The 16,017-nt window shown below is 38.9% G+C and overlaps 1 protein-coding gene across 2 annotated transcripts in view; it reads right to left on the bottom strand.

The window, feature by feature from the left end:
• Nucleotides 1-2,042: 2,042 nt before the first annotated feature.
• Nucleotides 2,043-16,017, bottom strand: part of lin7a (lin-7 homolog A (C. elegans)) — a 32,404-nt gene continuing 18,429 nt past the window's right edge. The window contains exons 3-6 of one of the 2 annotated variants that reach the window (XM_068306690.1): nt 11,628-11,699; nt 6,600-6,809; nt 6,060-6,275; nt 2,043-3,982 (exon numbers count right to left, since the gene is read on the bottom strand). In XM_068306690.1, coding sequence (XP_068162791.1) covers nt 6,060-6,275; nt 6,600-6,809; nt 11,628-11,699 — 498 coding nt within the window. In that variant the 3' untranslated portion in view covers nt 2,043-3,982. The remainder of the gene's footprint in view (nt 3,983-6,059; nt 6,276-6,599; nt 6,810-11,627; nt 11,700-16,017) is intronic. The other variant, XM_068306689.1, reaches the window with a different exon arrangement.

Raw genomic sequence — 16,017 nt, 5'->3', positions numbered from 1 at the left:
TTGTCACCTGCACTGATGTCACCTACATTCTTGAGTCCTCTCACCTCATGCGTTTGTCATTTGCTGTGGATTTGAGATGGAGCTCTAAAAGAGATTTCATTGCACCATGTGTGATACACTGGCGGTGAAAAAGAGCCTCTCTTTTTTGCTTCTTCTTATTGTTCGTTTGAGTATAATACCTCCCGATTACAGGAGTCCCTTTATTAGATTCTGCTTATTGTATCAAGATCCCTGTCTTTGGGCTAAACCAGGACGGGCCTTCAGAGGAACATTTTGGTACATTAGGTTTAATTACTTCAGCTTCAGCAGCTGCACTAAAGCAATCACTGACAAGCTGTAAAATCAGTAACTTCTGTATCTTCAGTGGTTCTCCATTTATGATATATGCCACTATATTTTTCCCAGTGCTGTAATTATTAAGGTGTCTTGGTGTTAAATCAATGGGCTGTGGTGATTATGTAATCTCTCTGAAAGATTTATCAATTTGATTGCAGTTTGGATTCTACCATTAAAACCCTCACAAGCAATATCTAAAGGGATGATTCCAGTGTCCTTAAGATGCAGCATATTTAAATTTGACTCCTAATGTGTCCTTAAATAAATAGATTAAATAAAATTCTCCATCAGTTCCTTTCTTCCACAGAGGACATACACAGAACCCAATGACGTCTGGCCACAGACATTATCAGGGACTTGTCTTGCAGGACAAACACATTTTCACTCTGTTGCCGTCTGAAAGATGTTATAGGTCTATTGAGACACACTCTTCCACCATTTTGAACAATACTGTGCCATCAAAGAACTGAATTCAGTCATTAGTCAATGCAGCAGTATCTTATTGGAAGCAACAGTTCATGAGTCAGTGCAATAACATCCAGGGAATGAGCAATACTATCTTGACTAAGTGTGATAATAAAATAGAAATACTGCCTTCATGTTACTGATTAGACAATTTTTATGTAGATAATTTTAAAATATGTGTAGATCAATCTTTGGTAGCTCATTTTATTCCTATAAATAAGATGTGCTAACATCTGTTTGTTGTGTAATGACAGATATTTTATTCTAAATTTATTCTAACCTGTCTTTAATTTTTTGTCTAGAAATAAAAGACAGACTAATGTCATGGTGTCTATATATCTCTATTTACTTAACTCTTGTGTTGTTTACCTTTATTATTGCTCGCAACTCCCTGGCAATAAAAGTCCTTCCCTGTCATGGCAGTCGCTTCATTTTGTTTGGTATACTGTGCATTCCAACCTTCATTTGGTCCTTCATGGGACAAACCCTTTTTTAAAAAACAAAAATCGGTAGTTCTTCTGTCTCTTCCTATTAATTATTCATTAGACTGCTACGGCAATTCATAAGATATACACCAAATTCATTGATTTTATTACCACTTAATTTTCTTAACTGTTTTTCCACATGCAGTCATTGAACTATGCAGCTGAATAACTTCATCTTGAAAACTGGTCACCATGTCAACCATCTGCTCTACATACCACATCGTGTCGATGTTAGAAACATAGTTAATAAAACCATGCTGATCTTTTATCATTGTCACTTGTAGCGAGTTGATGAACGTGCATTTGACCTTTCTGCAGACATACTACACAAAGACCATTGTGTTGTTCTAGCCTTTTCATTTCAAAATCTAAACAGTATTTTTGCCACTAGATCTCTTTGGAGGTGGGAGGAAGCAGGAGAACCCAGAGAGAATCCATGCAGACACGGGGAGAGCATGTGAACTCCGCACAGAGTGGGACTCGAACCCGGAAGCGCCATGTTGTGAGGCGACAGCGCTACCCACTGCGCCACCGTGCCGCCCTTATCTTTTTCTTTATTCACTTGGACAGTTTGAGCCTTGATTGATGGAGTTATGTGGATTTCTTACCTGACAAATTAAAAGCATTTATGTTGTAACAGAGCAACAAGCAAACATTTTTTTCTGTTCAACTGTATGTTTGTAACATTAAAGAGTAGTTATATTTATTTTACATTACATCGAGTTGCATTTAGTTACATTTATACGTTACATCTGGCTCTTTGAGGACGGGTATTTTGAAGCAACCCTCGGTGAAAATGAGTTTGACACCCCTGATCTAAATACTGATGACATGGACAGGTAATGTGGGATATGAATGAGGGGTCAACGAGGCGTTCACTGTACACAAGCACATAGATTTATTTATACAAATATAGTATAACAATTGCATATCAACATTATTTTTTTTAAAACTCTTTTTAGGTAGGACCATCGACTTCAAAAATGTAATTTAATTACGAAAGTCACCTGTGACTTTGAGATACAAAAATGGATTGGTCGTATCAAGAGGTGCCATATCTTCTACAAAACTTAAGCACAGAGGGCTCCTCATGCTAAAGGCTCATCATTAAGGGACCTCGTGCTGACAGTTTATGCAGAAAAAAAATGGCAGCATGGTCTCTAACGCATGAAGACATTTGCTCTGCTGTCCTTTATATTTAACGTAGATCGGGAAACATTAAAGATGGAAATGATATAATCCCTTTCTTTCAAATACTCAGCAACATTTTCCCTTAACATGCAGCTGGATGTTTGGATGGTCTCTCCTCCTGGGGAAGAAGAAATCCTCTAGCACAGAGGAATCAATACTTTTTGGATTCTTTTGAGATAAACAGAAGAAGAAATAGCAAAAGCAGTACAGCCTGCACAGTTGAACAACAACAACAAAAAAGAGTGCAGAAAAAATGACAAAGTACAGAAAACAAAGATTTATAAGGACGACATCTCTTGGGAGGGCAGTGCAAACAAAATCCAACAATGAAGCACTTAGCACCAAAGATGGTGATGACAGACACGTAAACCTCTATAGCTGTGCTACTAGTTTGGTCGAGTGTAAAAGGCAGGTTTCCTTCACAAGAATTGGGATAAATGAAAAACAGCAATAAAAAGAACAGATCTACATTAACTAGTATACTATTCTTATACAGAAAACAATTAAAATAAATAATCTTAAAAAGTATAGATAATATTTAAAAGGAACCATAAACTTTATGTTAAATCTCTGACCTCTAAAACTATAAAATAGACATAACTCTAATATATTTTGATTTAATTCACACTCTATTCAAAATTGTTGACATTCTCTTTGCTTCCTCGGGGTCGATTGGTTATAATTTCTATTTTTCCAAAGACTTACAAATAAATCTCTGTTTGGATGGCTTACAAAGTCTACTAATAAATCAGTTACTGCACGTTAAATCTTCTTGTCATGTGTAAATCTCTTTAATGCATCAACGATAGATTTAGGGGGAAAAAAGCTGCCTTACTGTGTATTAAGACCTAGTTTTCTTTATGGTAATTTACATTTGCATCCTTATCACAAACTCTTCCTATTTGTATGTTTCTGGTCATGAATTTACTGGTGAAATGTAAAAACGGACCGATGTGTGTTATTGCTAAACCTACAAGATATAAAATCTTTCCTGCTACAATAGAAGTTAAAAAAGAGTTCACAATTATTCAAAACAGGACACAAAAAAGAAACGGATGATCCACACAAGCACCAGTTGAGGAATCAATAGAAACACCACTGTACACATGATACCGATGGCAGAATGGCAGTGAAGCCATGGTGCAAAGGATGTTGGTAAGCAATCAGAAGTGAGACGACTGTAAACGAAACAACACAAGGAGATCCAGTAAGAGTCACAACCGGGTTAGAAGGGATACAAATTAAAATGGATAAACTGAGTGCTCTCCTCATCCTTGTTTTACGAAGCACCGATTTCAGAACAAACATCTCCCTCTCTCTCTCTGCTTTTGCTCGATAATCGTTGGTACACTAGTCAGGAGAGAGTAAACAAAAGATCCTTCGACTTGTTGGTTTCCTCCCCGGGGGAGAGATTCCTTTGGGATCCTCAACGCAAACAGATGGTCTTTGAGATCCACGTTTTTTTTATCGCTCTCCTTCACTCTTTCTTCTTCTTTTGGAACAACCTGCAGATCATAAAAAAGAAGAAACAGACTGAGAGCAACTCCTCAGAGCTTGCCGACAGGCTGATGTCTTTTTTTAATGTCTTAAAGCTTTTAAATGTGCCTATAAGGCTGTCGACACTTCTGATTTTAAGGCTACCCAGAAGTCAAAGCAAATACAGGAAGCCTGCTAATGTATCCCTTCAATAAAAATATAAGTCAACAACATCAAGCTCTCTCCAACAGTAAGACACTAATCTAACAAACAGGTTCATCAATGTCTTTGATTGATCCATCAATTTAACGTTCTTATCTCTGATTTGCGGAAAAACCTGTCAGTGTAGTTTGTGGTTGACTTAATTTGCTACCCAACATTTTGGGTGGCAAATTTGGACTTTTATTTTGACAGGCACAAGCCATGTTTCTTACATTTTCTTTGAGCTGCCAGGATATTTTCATAGGTAAAACTACGCTTAAGGGATTTCATAATGTACCACTCATTTTCTGATCTAATTTGAGAAAACCCACTCTTGTAATGTAGCGTAGGATTTGTGATAGGTCATATGATTCAGAGTTTAGTCACGCCTGACTCATTTTTGTTAGTAATGATGAGTCTAAAAATAAATTTCAAGATATATAACCCTAGTGGCTGTATCCTTGTTCAATTGATCCATTACTATATCATACATTACTTGTCATTATATACTTTATGTTAGTGGTCTCTTGGCACTCCCATTTTTTGTGTCTGTGTGCAAATAAACTATTTCACTCAAGTGTAAAGCGAATGAATTTGACACTTCAACAGTTTTGAGCAAATATTTGACAAATTTTCTTGCCTAAATCAAGAGTCTGCTGTGGTGCAGAGACAATGGTGGCTGGAGTGGAGCCGATAGTGAAAGCTCAATTCATTAGTTATGCAGAATTATACTTATTTTAATAATGCAGCCAGTCATGTTGTGGTGGTGTGAGGTGGATGGGGAGGTGGTGACATTAACATGAATACCAGACAAACCAGTGGCTTATGCTGCATTCTCGTCTGCTCCTGCGTGTCACTCGGTCGGCAGCCTCTTGGCCACCAAACCGAATCTCTGTGGGCAGCATACCGGCATTGATAAAACACGAGCCCCCGCTCAGAGCCTCCATCTGCCGCTCCACCACAACATACTGTTACAAAATCCTATGTCGACGCTGCACCGTGTAAGTGAATGACAGGTGATGTGTTTGGGGGATTTAGAGGCAAAAAAGTTCGTCAACATGTCCCTCTCCAGTATGTCAGGGAGCTAAGACGTTTGCACCTTAATATGATTTAGCTAGTCTGATTAGTGTAAAAGTTAGAGTCTGCCTTACAGTAACTGGTGATTTTAGACTGAAAATAGTGTCAAAAAAGAACATATGTGTACTCTCCATCCAGGCTGAGCTTTCAAGCACCACCGTTGCGTCTACTTACCTGCAAAGCATGAGCCACAGATGTAATTGGTTTAAGCCTGAATAATTTACAGCTAGAAAAACAGAAGGGCTTGCACAATACAGCAGACGTGTTAATGTTTGCACAGTGTTTACCGGCAGCTACATTTGCAGATGCATCACAGATGTATGAGGCTTTTAAATGCCTGCTGTCTGCACATAAGAAGAAAAAAAAAAAGTGCACAGCGAAGCAGTACATGGAGAATAAAACCGAAAAGGAGCGCTAAGCCGCCTACCACTTCATCTATGCCCATCTAGGGGTTCTTTGCTGTGTGCAAAGTGCAATCCTTTTACCATTTCAGCTACACCCAAGAAACAGTTTTATACCAATGAGTAATAATCAAATAAAGCAAACCAGATAACATAAAATGAGTGAAAACAAAAAAAATACAATTTTATCCAACATAAAATGTTTTTTTTTACATTAAAACACAACTTTAAAAGCAGAAAACATTCAAAATAGTAGATGTTGTTATATATTGATAAATAACCCTAGTTAGCCCCGTTCAGGCTGATCAGTCCACAGTGAGGCTACATGATGTGTCCCAGGCCAATAAAATGTGTGACTGGCTAGTGCTTCACCTTTTGCCCCTGGTGCCCCCCCCCCCCGCACCCTTAAAGCAATGAAGCGCCTCACCTACGACATGTGGTTCTGCTGAGAGGTCATGTTCTGCTGTTGCTGCTGCTGCATGAGGAGCTGCTGCTGCTGACGCCGCCGGGCCGTGCGGAGCTTCTCAAAGCGAGCCTCCATCTCCTCCAGCACTTTGGGGGTGTAGCGAACAACCAGCTTCACGCTGTCCTTGGCTGCCTTCAGAAGCTCCACCGCTTTCTCATGGTGCTCGCCTTCTACGCTCTGCAGATAAAGAGAGTCGGATGACTTAAAGGAAGCTGATTTGAGTGCACTTTTTAAAAATAGCACCTACGCTGATTCCTTCATTTTTAATGCCCTGTGACATAACATGAAAATGAGCAGCTTTACAGTCGGCTTTATTCAAGTTTCTCCAGTGGATGTTAAAACTTTTCTACTCCTCACTCAAGTGAAAGTCTTTGACCTTAATATCTCCTGACTGTTCACTCACATATAGAACTAGAAATCTAACACTTCTTCCTCCAGTCCACAGGCGCAGCCTTTCTGTCCATGTGCCGCTTCAAAAAATGGAAGGCTGGTCAGACCTACCACACCGTTAACAGACAGGAGCTGATCCCCTCTCTTTAGGCCGCCTTGTCTCTCAGCTACCCCTCCAGGAATGATGCGGGAGATGTAGATAGGTGAGTTCTGCTCCTTGCCGCCCATCACGTTGAAGCCGAGCCCTTCTTCAGTCTTCGGTAGCTCCACCACCCGTGGGTGGGAGTGACCTTCGCTGGCTGCAAAGGCCGCAACTGTAGCCTGGAGGAGGAGTGAGATTGGACTTCATGAAAGAACACAATAATTATATTACTTGCTATGTACTAAGAACTCCAAAACACAAACTTAAACATCACAGGTTTGAGCTAAATGGGAAGCATTTCAGCAAAAAAAGGAGCAGAGCTTTATATGGTTGATTTCAACCCTGAGTAATGACTCTCTGGCTTCACATTAGCCGTCTCCATCTTTCAGATAAAGTGATAGAACAGGACCATGTATGTAGATCTAAATTTCATTCATTCATCCTCTTAAAGACAAAAACAATCGTAATTATCTTGTATGTAGCCACTTATCCCACACAGGTCACGAGTTATGGGGTGAGAGGCAGGGTACACCCCAGAAAAGACGCCATCTCATCGCAGGACCACATGAAAGACAGACAACTATTCTCACTCACGCTCACGACTCTGGACAAATTTATGAAGGTGGGAGGAAGCCTTCAGCTGGAGAGAATACAATTTTTCTCAAAAGGTTTATGGGAATTATGTAACATACAGGGCATCATGAAAAACACGACAAAGTTTAAACAAAATGTTATGGTGGAAGTTGGTTTTGCCACTTAGTTTGATTATTACAGGTGGAGGGGGCTGTAAAAGTGATTATTAAGGTGGACGGCCATAACAAAGCATTGGGAATTAGCCACTGTTGGGGATTTAGACTCCACATGAGAAGTTCTATGGCTCTGTAAGCACGAGGATTAACACATCTAAGTTCACGGTGCAGGAACAGACAGACAACTTTCACCCTCTGTAATTCTACCAGCTGGCGGATGTTGTTTGCTGGCTTTGGGCTTTCTTTGAACCCAGGCCAAGTTCCTTGTTCCTTGAACATTCAGAACAAAGCATCCAGGAACTGAATCTGGGAGAACTAATGGCAGATGAACACAGAAAGAGAGACTCTGTTCCCACTTTATCCACAGATGCATTGCCACAGGTGTCTTTCTGTCAAGTTGGAATCATCCATGAAACGTGAGAAAGATTGCAAGAGAAGAGGATAAGAGAGAGAGGAGGAGGGGATGTTCTGGCAGAAGCATTTGCAGATGTGAATCCAAACTTCCCAGAAGCAACAGAGAGGTATCCTGGTACTTTCAGGTCTTTGATGCTCCCCCCAGGCAGCATCCCCATCTCAGCTCTCTCCTCCATCATCCATATGCATCTTCATATTCAAATCCATTCATGTCTTCTCTCCCACTGTCGGTTTTAATCTACTTATTGACGTCTTCTAACATCCTCTCTCCCTCCCCTTTTCTGACTTCTTCTCTTCTTCCGCTCCACCCACCTTACATGCCCCATTGTGTAGATAAAAGACAACTCCTCAACATGCACAACATCGCCTCCCAGGCCAGACTCCATATTGACCTTCACAACTCTACCGGCTCTCTGTTAACAAAAACAATCTGGCAGATGGCTTCTCGAGTATAAGAGGCATTTGGAATGAAAAAGCAGCTTCCCAAGGATATTTATTTGGTAACTACACTGAAGAGTGGAAGAAAGATTTAATATCAGGCTTCATCATCAATGTTCATTATTTATAGTCCCAGTCTTCATTAAGATCAGTAAAATGGTCTTGAATCAGGAATAAAAACCTGAATTGATTTAATTACTGAAGCCATTGACGCTGAATCAAATGATTCAGGTGAAACAGAAAGCTCAGCTGTCAGGAGATATGCAGCTTCTCTAAATGAAATACTCGAGGCAGATGAAGTGTCTCTATGCTTCACATACTTCATTACCGTGCAGCCATTCACAGACACTTTATTCCATGTTTTCTTCCAACACACTCCATATGATGTATCCTGATTGAATGCAATTGGCTCTGTGACCTGACGGTGTGTCATTATCACCATTGCTCCAAATATAGAGCATCCCCACTGCTAAGCCATTAGCGTGTTTATTGTCCAGTAAATGGCAATTTCAATGCTGATATATGAGCAGTAATTTTTCAAAAGTTTGGGGCAAAGAAGGAAAAGTAGCAAAGAGTTTTAAAGCTGCTTAAATCCATTCTTTGTTGCTGCTCCAGGATTAAAAGAAAGACAGAAAAGCTTCTCTTCTTTCCAGCTTAACCGTTACGGATTCCTTGTAGAGTGAAAATGTTCTAAATTAGTTAGTAAGACTTAATTTTTCAGATATGGCAATGTTGCCCACCTAATGTGACAAATGTTGCAAATGCAGTAAAAAAATAATCGGATGGCGACATTTTCCGATTGCAAGAAAACATTTCTTAAAGAAAGCGTGTCATTCTTTGCTTTTTTGCAAAAGTGCAAAATTAGAATATTATCTGTGCCTGAAGTATACAATAGAATAGAGTTCCCTCTACTGTTATTACACCGGGATACAATCAGATTGGAGACTGTTTCCTTCCGGTGTCTGACGGTAGACCAGTAGGTGATAATTTACATTTACTAGCTATCTGCTAGCCTGGCTCTGTTCATTATCCAACAAGGTGATTAATTTGGCTTAATTAGGATGAAATATCTAGCCTGGTTCCCTTAAAACATCTTCTTGGAACTCTAAGCCTCAAATTACCATTTTTCTGCAGACTATCAAGCTTGTGATTTAAAAAGGAAAAGGAAAACTCTTGAAAGCAAGTTCCAGTGTCTATTAATTCCCTTCTATACACTCTGTTGTACACAAGGCCATGCTCAATAAAGGAGCCAAGTAAAGGTGAAAGATCTGATCAATTCAAGGCTAGCACAGTTTGTGCATACAAAAACAACTACACATACCTCTGAGGTTTTGTCATCCATTTCTATTCCCATCCTCCACTTACTCTGTGTGACATCCTGGAGAGGAGTGGACCCAGCTGTACCGTGTACCACAGAAGGAAAGGAAGGTACTCTCACCTCCTCTTCTCATCTCTTCTCATTCTCACCCTCCACACAAAATTATACAAACCAGCTCTATTCATTTTCTATCACAAAAGCTTATCTCTCTTCAGGCAAGGTGCTATTGAAAAGTCCTGTTCAACTGACCGGTGTAAGCTCATCTAGACTTTATGCATATTTTCATTTATTCCATTCATACTAGATCAGGTAATAGTCTCAGCTCTGATTTCATCCTTCACCTGTAACACAGATGTTTTCTAAACCACAAAGCAACAAAAACACCTGAGTTAATATTGTAAAGCTGAGTACAATTAGGACGAGCTTTTTCTATGACCAACATTTCCATGTATTGCAGCAATGAACAGATACTAGCTGTTATTGAAAAATCTACTAGAAGCAGAAAAAAGGAATTAACACTCAATGTCTACAAGATACAACTTGATTGGTTCGAAAGCAAAATGAAGGAAGCAACTTGATGTCATTCAGCCTTGTTGAAAGCAAATCAGAAACGCTATAATCATTAAACTTTTAAAGACAAATTCTTCATCAGTGTTGATAGCAAAATTAAAAAAAAAATTCTTACTGGAGCAAAACAGATTAAAGATAAAAACCTAGTGGCTACTAATCTGATTATTGTTATGATTTTGTGGAAGCAAAGAAAGATTTACATCTTAAATAGAAGACGTTTAGTAACTGAAGATTGTTGTAAGAAAGATGAAGACCTGGGAATTCTAGTGGGTCTCTATGGAGAGGGGTATTAAAGTATTAAACTTTAAGCACATTATGTAATATGCTGCCAGGCAGACTCTGATTTTCTGAGTTTCTTATGAGCAGTGATTCCACTTTTTTTTTTTAAGCTGTGGAATTTCCCTCAAGCATATTACCTGCTAACCTGAAGAAAATACCCTATGGACCGAAGCTGAGTTTAGAATCTGTTAAGCCTAAATACACAAGTTTCACAAATGCTTCAAGAACTAATAAGTGCTCCTGAATCAGTGCTGTGACCATATCAGATCTATGACTGCAGGTATACCTCCGCTTACTTCGCTGATTGGTTCAAGGAGACAACCTGACTTGTCTCCAGGCTGAACCAAAAATAACCATTTATAGTTCTGTTCTGTACTCTATTTATGACTGCACTTCAATAATGTTTGGATGATACAAATCTATTTTAAGCTTATAAATACACTTTATTTTTTAATATAGGAAAGAAAAAGTCGCCATCTCATCTTTAGCCACATTGTAGGTTACGGGGGTTGCTACAGACTAATAGTATTTGTTTTTGTTCTTATTTATTGTACACTAACAGGAAATTATGTACTTTTAACAGTTTACTAATGATTTTATGACATATATTTATGGCAGACAGATGTACGTCTTCCTCTGTTGCAGGTCGTGAGGTTGCTGGAGCCTATCTTAGCGGACCTGGGGTGAAACACAGGGTACACTCCGAGTTTCACGCTGGAACACCGCAAAGCCAAACGATAGACAGATTGGCTAATTCACCCCAAGGGCATGTTTATGGAGGTGGGAGAAAGTTGGAGAGAACCCACACAGACACAGGGAGAACACACAAACTCCGGACAGAACGGTAACCTGGAACCATCTTGCTGTGCCGTGACAGCGCTACCCACTGCGCTGTCTTGCTGCCTTGCTTTATACTGTAAGTCACTTTTATTTGTACAGCATATTCTTTGATTTATTTGGTGGTGAGAATAATTTAGAGACCCAAAGAGAAATGGGGACAAACCAGAAAATTCTCAGGTCTTCAGGTGGATCTGAACCTAACCCTCTTACACTTCTTATCACTTGCTCTCAGCTGGAATAGCCTGTAACCCGTGACCTGGATTCAGATAAGCGGCTGAAGAAGAGAAGATTACAATCATCTTGTCTTCAATGTTCTCATTAGTAACTAATATACAGAATCAGAATCAGAATCCTTCATTAATAAAGATCAGATCTGAAGCAGATCTTACCTTCGCTGTGGCCCTCGCCTGGTACTCTGGACAGCCATTCACTGTTATTGTTTCATGCATGTACTGGTAAACCTGTGTGAATGAAGAGCGACAAATATGTCATGGCCATGGTCAAATGATGCTGTTCCTTCATTGCTGGCTGTAAGGAAAAAAAAAACCTGCTTTATATGCTTGTTATAATTAAAGCTTCCAGACACATGCAGACAATATGTAGATACAAATGCACTTGCAGGTGTTTTGTTACATTCATAAAGACCTTGTAATTCAAAATCCCTTTTACGTGGGCAGACAGCAGTAAATCTGGTGAGAGGATGTCTCTCAGAGAAGACAGGCGAGTGTTCAAATAACTATATTAAGGGTGTTTTAGGTAAGGTGTGAGGTTACCCAGCCTTGAAGATTATATGTCAGGCTTTGCATAATTTAGTTCTGCATTTCTGCAGCACTTTGGGGTACATAAATGTCTTAGCAAATAAAAACCTTTATTCTTATCTTAGGACATTGTCCTAATCAACTCAGTAAATGTATTTTATCTTACCTAGAGAAAGCCAACTACAATTGCAAAATCAATGTTTTAATCAAGACTTAGCCATGCATGCATCAGTGTTCAGAGCATCTCGAGGACTGCCTGTATTTAGCCAATAAATTTCACTTGTCACTTAAAAGCTAGGTTACTGGATAAAAAAAAGAATGATCATTCAGTTTGAGCTCTAATGAGTCATTAATTGTGTTCATATGCTGTACAAGTTTGAGATGATCATTCACAGTCAAAAGTTTGATATACTGTAGCTGGGAGACCTCAATTGGAAGAAAAATGTTGGTTGATGAGAAGCACAACATACATTACAATTTGATTTTACATGAAATGCTGAGCGTATTAAATGGCTTTTTTTTTTTTTTTTGTTAAGTAAAATTGCCGGCACATATTTTCAAAAGTGACATTACAATTGTATTCTTTTCCAGTAAGTATGCTACACTGCTATAGTGTACAATTTAAAACAACCCTACACTGTTGAAATTCTGTTCATTACTATACAAGTAAATACAAATAATGTACACTACATTGTAGTACACTAACAAATATATGTGATCCAAGACACAGCATTCGTTTTTCCCACAGGTTAAGATTATTGTTAAGATCTCTTTATAGGCTAACATTCATGACAGCTCTAAAACAGTTAGAGTTTGAGTAGCCTTTCATAAAAAATCTTCTTCACTGTCATTTTCAGAGAGACTAGAAGTAGTGCTTCCATTATTAATATTATTACTTTTCAAAATTCTTAAACTTGGGCAATTCTGTAGTGTCTAGTTTCCTGATAAAGATAAGATAGATTTTCCTTGAATGCAATTGAATAATATTTTTCTGTAATAACAAAAATCTCAGGAATAATTCTAAACCTAGGAAATAGTATGTGATTCCTGGACTTTAAAAACAGGACATAAAAACCTCAGAATATGCAATCCTACTCTTGCAGAGCCCTGACAAGGTGCCAAGATATGAGCTGCTGTAATTCCAGTTGGGTGAAATCAGAACTTTCTCACTTATTTGCTGACGCACACAGGACCAATACGGACAACTGACCTTTCCAGTTAATATGAATCTTTTAATGATAATTTACAACTGAACTCTTTCAGAGCACAAGACAAAAGTCGACAAAGCCGGAGGAAGATTTATGGTTAATGTAGGTGTGCTGTGACATAAAAGTAGACATAAAAGTCCTCTAGAATGTAGCCATAGCACATCCCCAACAGAACAGACTCCGGTGCCATTTTGAGGTTTTATATCCCCACTATTGTACTATTATATCCCATTTAATGAACAGTGTAATACGAGGATGGAGATGCCAGTTGAGTGCAACTCACAGTACAAAGTACAAGAACTGCTCGTTCTGCTTCTGTACTTTATCTAGTCGTAATTGAGTAAATGAAAAATCTAACTGCATACTGTATATATCTCTGTAACATATATCAGACTAGATGACATATTAAGATGTTCAGAAATGAATTTTAATTAATGTGTCTGCATGTGATGTCTGTCGTCACAGCAAAGCAGCTTGCCTGGAGGCGAACATGCCTCAACGCTTTGGTGTACTAAGCCAGCACGTTGCTAAGGCTACAACGTCTTTGAATCATCAAAAGCCTCTCAATACACAAGGTACAAACCATGAGATAATTGCATGTAGACATCCCAGAAAAGAGAATGTATGTCCTTGAGAATCTCTTGTCTTGTTAACTTTAGAGTCTCAAAGATGAAATGAGTGCTCCTATTTTATAATGCATCAGTTTCTTTCTAGATGTATGGTGGTGGTGATTCTGAATAGTGGAGTCTGCAGTTGACACACAAACTCAACTCACAAATGACACCTTTTTCCAAGGATTTATTCCACCTTTGCACGAATTGAGGCTGAAAATGACATGAAAGGTTTTCCTTGCCTCTTAATGCCGAGTGTCAAACTTTCTCCCTGTCAGTCTTCTACACTGCAATTGCCAATTGCACCTATTATTCTACATTTAACGGTCTCTCTATCTCAATCCTTAAGACCTAGAATCTACTGGCTACATCTATCTGTTGAAGTAAGCTTTCAGGCCCTAAAAATTGGTACCTTTTTGAGTATATGCTCAATAATCTTTTCAGGTCCTTTTCCAAGTACTATACACTCATATGTGATGGTATTTAGTACCTAGTCGTTCCTAGGGAGCACAGCGGTGAGTTAAATAACAGATTTTCTAATGCTTCATCAGAGATCAATTTAATTTTGTTTTCTTATATCTGAAGTCTTTACTAACAACATTTGTGGCAACAGAGGGAGCTGCCTACTGCAGATTATCTAATATACTGTATTGTTGCAGACGTAACTCTTTGGAATGTATGAACCTGATGCCAATGCCTCATCGCAAAAAAGAAATAAAAACAGAAATGAAAAACAAGTAGCCCTAGCTAATTTTTCATACAGTGTGTAATACAGCATGATCTCTTTCATATCATGCCATGGCAATTGGCAATGATGCAACAACTTGGTGTTGTGATGGTTTATGCTGAGAAAACGAAGAAGCAGAAGGAATAAGGTAAATCTGCCGGGAGAGACTCAAGGGTGATGCTTTACCTTCCAGTTGTAGTATTTATTAATAGAGATATGCTTGATCACTTCAGCCTTAAGGCATTAAATATTTATTTTTGCCAAAGTATGCCTTTCATAGCCTATCCTGATCCCCATAGGGGAGAATTCATGCAGTCATCCACATTATAAAATGTTTAATAGGAAGTCTTGGAAGAGTCCCAGACCCAACATCCCTTACGGTTGGGTATAGCTCATTGTGAGCAACATTTTCACAAGCCTCTAGTCAATTTTATGTAGATATCAAGAGCCAGATACTGATATCTATTGCAGGTTTAAAACAATCTCAATTATAATACTTTTTAATGTACTGAACAGATCTAATCAAATGTACTACAAGAAAATGCAGGTTTATTCCTCTGCATTTTTAACCCGAGTGCAGTGCCCTGAATAACAACGCCATGACATGGAACTAATTGCTCCATGCTCTCAAATGTCAGTCTGCTCTTGTTGTGATTGTACTTTGCTCTAAAAAAAACTGTTTGGCCTGCAGGCTTCCTCTCAGTTCCCCTTCTGCTCTTCTTTATGTCATCACTGTTGTCAAGTGCTTCTCACTCTTATGAGCATTTAAACTGCAGTTCCCCACACTTGGAAGGGCACTTGTTTCAGAAGATTGGACTGAAATTCACTCAATGACCAGGAATAAAAGCATTGTTCAACTATTTCAACCTTACAGATTTTGGCCGCTTTTAACCTCCGTAAATTCAAACATCACAAATATCAAATTACCTTTAATTTAAATCTCCTTTAAAATGCATATTTTCAATTTAATTTTAATTTACCCAGCACTTTAATCACATGTCTTCGTCAATACATTAATACATTAACCCTAACCACATGATTAACCCACAGCACACTGCAAAACACAAAATGCACAAAATTTCTAAATGCTCACTGGCTCCTTCTCCCTTCTTTGAAACAAGGTTTAATTCTACAGTTTCTTCTTCCCACATCCAGACAATGCAACCATTCCTTCCCACAGCTCCCTCCTCACCGTTTTCTGTGTGAGTGTTTCCAGCTCCACTGAATGTCCGATCACCTCCACCTGTTGCACTCAATCTCCAGCCTTCTAGCTGGGAAACACACCCAGATCTGATACACCCAGGCAGAGGGGGCACGGCCTGCAGCACAGCGCAACAACCGTCCAACCCTGACACACCTTTAAACCACTCTTCTACTTCTGTTCTTATAGCCTGATTCAACACAGTGGATTATGGTGAAACAAACACACTACTTGTGGTGCGGTGCCACCTATTGTCCACCATAAAACTGGAAAA

This window comes from Antennarius striatus, chromosome 22, assembly GCF_040054535.1.
Source record: "Antennarius striatus isolate MH-2024 chromosome 22, ASM4005453v1, whole genome shotgun sequence".
NCBI lineage: Eukaryota > Metazoa > Chordata > Actinopteri > Lophiiformes > Antennariidae > Antennarius > Antennarius striatus.
This window is presented reverse-complemented; position numbering and strand designations above follow the sequence as displayed.